General features: G+C 39.3%; 1 protein-coding gene across 1 annotated transcript in view; it reads right to left on the bottom strand.

Moving 5' to 3' along the window:
* CATSPERB (cation channel sperm associated auxiliary subunit beta) overlaps nucleotides 1-6,035 on the bottom strand; it is a 153,748-nt gene extending 147,713 nt beyond the window's left edge. Inside the window, exon 1 of the mRNA XM_013003687.1 lies at nucleotides 5,957-6,035. Coding sequence (XP_012859141.1) covers nucleotides 5,957-6,035 — 79 coding nt within the window. The remainder of the gene's footprint in view (nucleotides 1-5,956) is intronic.
* Between the last annotated feature and the right edge of the window lie 364 nt (nucleotides 6,036-6,399).

Genomic DNA, 6,399 nt, shown 5'->3' with positions numbered 1-6,399 from the left:
CACACAGTTCCATGTAATCGGTTCCCTCTTTCTTACCCATTCTCCCTTTACCCTCCCTGTTTCGCCACTCACACCACTGGTCCTATAGGGCTCCTCCGTCCTGGATTCCCTGTATTTTCAGTTCCTATCTGTACCAGTGTACCTCCTCTGGTCTATCTTCGGCTTTTTTTAATATTGCTGGTGGGCTTTTCTTTCTTCCTCTTTATTTTTATTTTATGATTTCTTTCTTTCCTTTTTGTTTTGTTTCTTATTGTTTCTGCTGTTTCCCGGTTTGTGATGCATAGAGACAATAATGGATGCAATGGTTTATTGGGGATGTGGGGCAGGGGGTGAGGCGAATTGGGGCCCAGATAATGAATGTGGGAATGGGAAGGGTGCACTACAACTGATGATGTATACACAACTCTTCTTTAGAAAAACAACTCAACAATGGAAGTGTATGATATGTGAATTTTATATCAATAAGACTATTTAAAAATTCCACATGCAAGGCCACCATATGTGAGACTCTCACGTAGTTTGGACATGTGATCAGGAGAGAGCAGTCCCTGAGAAGGACACCATGCTTGGTAAAGTAGAGGGGCAGCGACAAAGCGGAGGGCCCGTGGTGAGATGGATGGACACCGTGGCTGCAACCCTGAGCTCCAACAGAGGAACCATGGTGAGGACGGGGCAGGACGGGCAGGGTGTTTCCTTCAATGGTACAGAGTCGCCCTGGGTCAGAACCAACTCGATGGCACCAAACAACCCCTGCAAGCCACGACGCGACACTGTCAAAAGTGACCCAAACCAGTCCTTGCCTCTTAAACGCCTCCCCTGAACGAAAACACAAAGGGCCCCGGAGTTGAAGACGAGTAAGAATTGGTGTTCTGAGAGGGAGCTGTTGCTGAGACGGCGACTTCTCTGGAAGGGAGGGAGGGTGGCTGGGGGAAGATCTCGTCCCCTGACTTGAGTCTGAGGAAAAAGGCTTTGGATAGGCCTCCTCAGAAATGTAACATTTGTCCTTGGCGGTCTGGGGCACAAACTCAGTGTGAATGGAAGGGTGAGGGGGACTCGGTGGAGAGAGCTGGGGCTGCGCTGACAGGAAGGTGGGGGCTGTGCTGGGAGTTCTGCGCAGGTCATGGTTGCTGAGCCAAGAGATGTGTGGCTGCTTCCTGCGGCCCAGCTGTTGGCTGCTGATGAGAAGAACCAGCAGAGGAACATCTCAGGTTCTGTCCCCAACAACTGCTCAAGTGGCAACTAGCCCTTGGCAGAAGGCATTGGAAAGCATAGAGGGTTTTTTTGTTTTGTTTTTGATTTCAGGAACCAGTGGAAATGGAGAAGCCTTACATGTACATAGGTACATGGAGCTGGAAATATAGGGAATACAGGACAGATAAACTCCTTAGGACCAATACCAGGAGGGGAAGGTAGGAAGAGAAAGGGGGAACCGATCACAATAATCTACCTATAACCCCCTCCCAGGGAGAAAGACAACAGAAAAGTGGGTGAAGGGAGACATCAGTTAGTTTAAGACATGAAAGACTAGTAATTTATAAATTATCAATGGTTTATGAGGGTGGAGCATGGAGGAGGGAGGGGAAAAAGGAGGAGCTGAAATCAAGGGCTCAAATAGAAAGAAAATGTTTTGAAAATTATGATGGCAACAAATGTGCTTAACATATTGGATGGATCGATGGACTGTGTTAAGAGTTGTACAACCACCCCCCCAAAATGATTTTCTTAATGCTCGTATTCGAACCATTTAAAAATTGAGGTGCAGAATTTTCTTACATGATTTACATCTTCCAATAGAAGTGTTTCAATGGTGTTTGAAATGATGTTTAAAGAAAGAAAAAAAAACCCTGGAACTGATTAATATACAAAAGAAGGAAACTAAGTAAATATTTTCAATAAAAACCTTTGCAGAAATAGGTGGGATTGAAAGTAAGTATCATGATTTATTTAGTTAAGCCAATATGCTCTTCAATGTATTCAATCATACCTCTCTCAACAAGCATCTATTTTAACTATTTTTAAAAATTAGAGCAGAGTTTTATGTTAGTGAGGACACTAATTTCACATTAGTCTTCATCCATTTGTATGCTCTTTAAATATGGCCTTATAAGGAATCTAACAGTAGCACATGTACATAACTTATAAGTCAATATGCAAATACTGGGTAAGCAAGTTGAACATAATTTTTATGAATGGGGTACAGTTCCCTCTCTGCCCACAAACTAACGACTTGATGAAAACTGATGTGGTGGCCTTTCTGTCTCTATTTGTCCTCTCTGCAACCCATTTTACATGTCGTTAGGTGCCATCGAGTCGGTTCCAACTCATAGTGACCTAGTGCACAACAGAACAAGACATGCATAGTCCTGCCCATCCTCACAATTGTTCATATGTCTGAGCCCATTGATGCAGCCACTGTGTCCATCCATTGTGTCAAGGGACTTCCTCTTTTCTGCTGCCCTGCCACTTTATCAAACATGATGTCGTTCTCCACGGACTAGTCTCTGCTGACAATATACCCAAAGTATATAAGATGAAGTCTTGCCATCCTTGCCTCTAAGGAACACTCTGGCCTTACTTCTTCCAAAACAGACCAGTTTGTCTCTCAGGAGTCCGTGGTAATAGTCTTCTCCAGCACCACAATTCAAATGCACTGATTCTTCTTCTGCCTTCCTTATTCAATGTCCAACTTTCACATATATATGATGCAATGGAGAATACCATGATTTGGATCAGGCATACCTTACTCTCAGAGTAACATCCTTGCTCTTCAATACTCTAAAGAGGTCTTGAGCAACAGATTTACCTAATGCAACACATCTTTTGATCTCTTGACTACTGCTTCCATGAGCATTGATTGTAGATCCAAGAGAAAATCCTTGACAACTTCAAACTTTTCTTCATTTACCATGATGTGACCTATTGATCCAATTGTGAGGATTCAGATCTTCCTTACACTGAGTTGTAATCCATACTGAAGGCTATAGTCCTTGATCTTCATCAGTAAGTTCTTCATTTCCTCCTGATTTTCAGCAAGCAAGGTTGTGTCATTGACATGTCACAGCTTGTATATAATCCAATACAATCCTGATGCTGCACTCTTCTTCATATAAACCAGCTTCTCGGATGATTTGCTCAGCATCTAATTGAACAGGTATGGTGAGAAGATACAAACTTGGTGCACACCTTTCCTGATTTTAAACCATGTAGTATTCCCTTGTTTTGTTCACACATGCAAGTTTCTCATGAGCACCAGGCTATCCACAGTTTAGTATGGTCCACATAGTTGAATGCCTTTACATAGTCAATGAAACACAAGTAAATCTCTTTATGGTGTTCTCTGGTTTGAGTCAAGAATTCATCTGACATCAGCACTAAGGTCCCCTGTTCTACTTCCTCTTCTAAATCTGGCCTGAACTGGCGGTTTCCCGTCAATGTACTGCTATAACTGTTGTTGGATGAGCTTAAGCAATATGTTACTTGTGTGTGATATCAATGATAGCGTTCTATAGCTTGTGCATTCTGTTGGGTCACCCTTGTTTGGAATGGGTACAAATATGCATCTCTTCCAGTCAGTTGGCCAAGTACCTATCTTCCAAATTTCCTGGGATAGATCAATGTATGCCACCAATGCTGCTTCAGTTTGCTGAAGCACATCAATTGCTATTATGTTAATTCTCGGAGCCTTGATTTTGCCTAATGCTTTCAGTGCAGCTTGAACTTCTTCTTTCAGCAACATTGGTTCTTGCTCATATGCTACCCCCTGAAATGGTGAACTGTCAACTAATTTGTTTGGGTACAGTGACGCTGTGTGTTCTTTCCATCTTCTCTTGATGCTTCCTTCATCATTCATTATTTTGCCTATAGAAGCTTTCAAAATTTTCAATTCAAGGTTTGAATTCTTCTTGAGTTTTGTCAGTTTCAGCTATGTTGAGTGAGTTCATCCCTTTTGGTTTTCTAATTCTAGGTCCTTGCATATTTTGTTATAATATTTGACTTTGTCTTTTGAAATTTTCTATTCAGCTCTTGACTTCCTTTCTTCCATTTGCTTTAGCTACTCAATGATTAAGAGCAAGTTTCAGAGTCTCTTCTGATACCGATTTAAAAATCTTTTCTTTCTTTCCTGTCTTTCTTCATGACGGATGGTCTTGACTTCCTCCCAACAGCCCATTAGATCTCCTGTCATGAGTGTTCAGTGCATCAAATCTACTCTTGCAATGTCCTCAAAATTGTGGCCATTTTACATAATGCTTCCATATTAGTGCTCATAAACTATAGCTGTAATATGTCATCACTCTACCTAATTATCTCCAATGGTTTCCCAATGAACAGAGACTAAAGACTTTTAGCCTGACATTCAAGGAGCTACGTGATATCCTCCGATGAACTTTCCCAAAGTACTTGACTTCCTTTGTCCCTTCAGGGCTTAATCAAGCTGAGCTATTTACTGCTCTTCTTGTGCACTCTCTGACTTCCTACTCCCTAACTTTGTCCACTTTCCTTAAAATATTGTGGTTTTGTGTGTGACTCCAATGTAGACTTTATTTTTTAGAGCAGTTTTACAGAGAATTTGTGCAGAAAGTACAGAGGGGTCCCACATTCCCAGTTTCTTTAATATTATTAGCACCCTGCATTTTGTGTTGTACATTTGTTACAATTGAATAACCAATACCCATACATTATTGTTAACTGAAGTTCACAGTTCACAACTGTGAAGCACAGGGTTCACTATTTGAGTTACACAGTCCCATGGATTTTGATAAATACATTATGTCATATGTTCACCACTAAATATCATATAAAAGAGTTTAATTGTCCCCCAAATGCCCTGTGCTGCACCACATCATCCCTTTCCTCTTTTTTAAAAAAAGAAACATTCTAAAATTGATTATGGTGATGATTGCACAACTTCTTAAAATATGATCCACATGGCATATAATTCAATGGTTTAATAATAATTCAATTAGACCATTGAATTATATGATTTGTGAATTATATGTCAATAAAATATTTTTAAAATAAAAGTTTTATTTATTTTAAAACTAAACAATAAAAATACCAATGCAAATATTTTCATGTACAATTCAGAGACATTGGCTACGTTCTTTGAGCTGTGTAGCCATTCCCACTTTTCTTTTCTGAGTTTTCCTACTCCATGAATTCACTCCCCCAGAAGGTTCCTAGCTAATCTTTCTAGTTACTGTTATCAATTAACTTTTTATGGATAATATCAGTAGCATATATCACTCCAGGTTCTCTGAAATAATTATTTTATCTTGTTGTATTTTTTTTCTTTTTAACAGACTCTTTTCTTTTCTCAAAAAAATTAACATTTGGTACAAATTTCACCCAGAATTATACCGAATAACTTTTACCAGTTAAGCATGACCTACTCCTTATACCTTCTGTCTCACCCCTCGCTTATTTTGGCTTTTCTTTCATTCTCTCTGTGTATTATTCTCATTTCTAGTACATTGACCAATTACATTTCCAGTCAGCTTCTTCATTGTCTTTCCATTCTTTTTCCACCAATGCTGATTCCAGGTTCCATCAGTATCACCACACTTTCCCAAATGCCCTCCACTCTCCCTTTGTCTATTCTCTATGGCGAGTAGGCCAGATCTAACCTACTTTCTATTTTGTAAATAGACTTTTACTGCAGCAAAGCCATGCTCACTCATTTAAAAAAGAAAGAAAGAAAGCTTTAAGTGCTCTATAAGCATTAAATAAACTTTAATTCCCCATACCTTATAAGTGATAAAATACCACAAGAGAAGTCTCTGTGCACACACAGAATGACAATAGTTTTACAATGATATTAGAAATCTCAGGATTGGAGTCCAATAGATCATACCTGGTAATAAATTAGAAGGTAAAGACATCCTAAAAGAAAAATGTTTTTAAGTATATATGAGGGTGAACTCCTGAGAAGGAGAATGAGTGAGAGTGTAAAACTTACCATCCTCATCTACTGCTCCTGATGAAAAACCAAACATGTGGAAACATAGGATCACAACACAGAAAAGTGGAAACTCCATCTGTTGGAATAAATAACAATTATTTCCATTCAATTATCCTCAACACACATATTTTTTGTTTCTTCAGCTATAAACACAAAATAGTAAAGAAATAATTTCTTGCTTAAAGTTCAAAATATTTCCCATTATGTGACAACATAATAGTTGACCAAGACTTACAATTACTCCCTAATTGATATTAAAACCCTTCATAAAAATTAGATTACTTAGTTGGACTTCCGGGAAAATGGTGACTGAGTAACACATACCAGATGGACTCCACAGACATCATCCCAGGAGAGTTATTCAGAGGGAAATTCAACACTGCTGGTTTGCAGGAGGAGCATCATGAAGATAAGTAGGCACACTTTTGGCTTATCACAGT

Source organism: Echinops telfairi, unplaced genomic scaffold, assembly GCF_000313985.2.
Source record: "Echinops telfairi isolate 266 unplaced genomic scaffold, ASM31398v2 ScPeMD7_18;HRSCAF=68, whole genome shotgun sequence".
In the NCBI taxonomy this organism is placed as follows: Eukaryota; Metazoa; Chordata; class Mammalia; order Afrosoricida; family Tenrecidae; genus Echinops; species Echinops telfairi.
The sequence above is the reverse complement of the archived record's forward strand: the minus strand, read 5'-3'. Positions and strand labels throughout refer to the sequence as shown.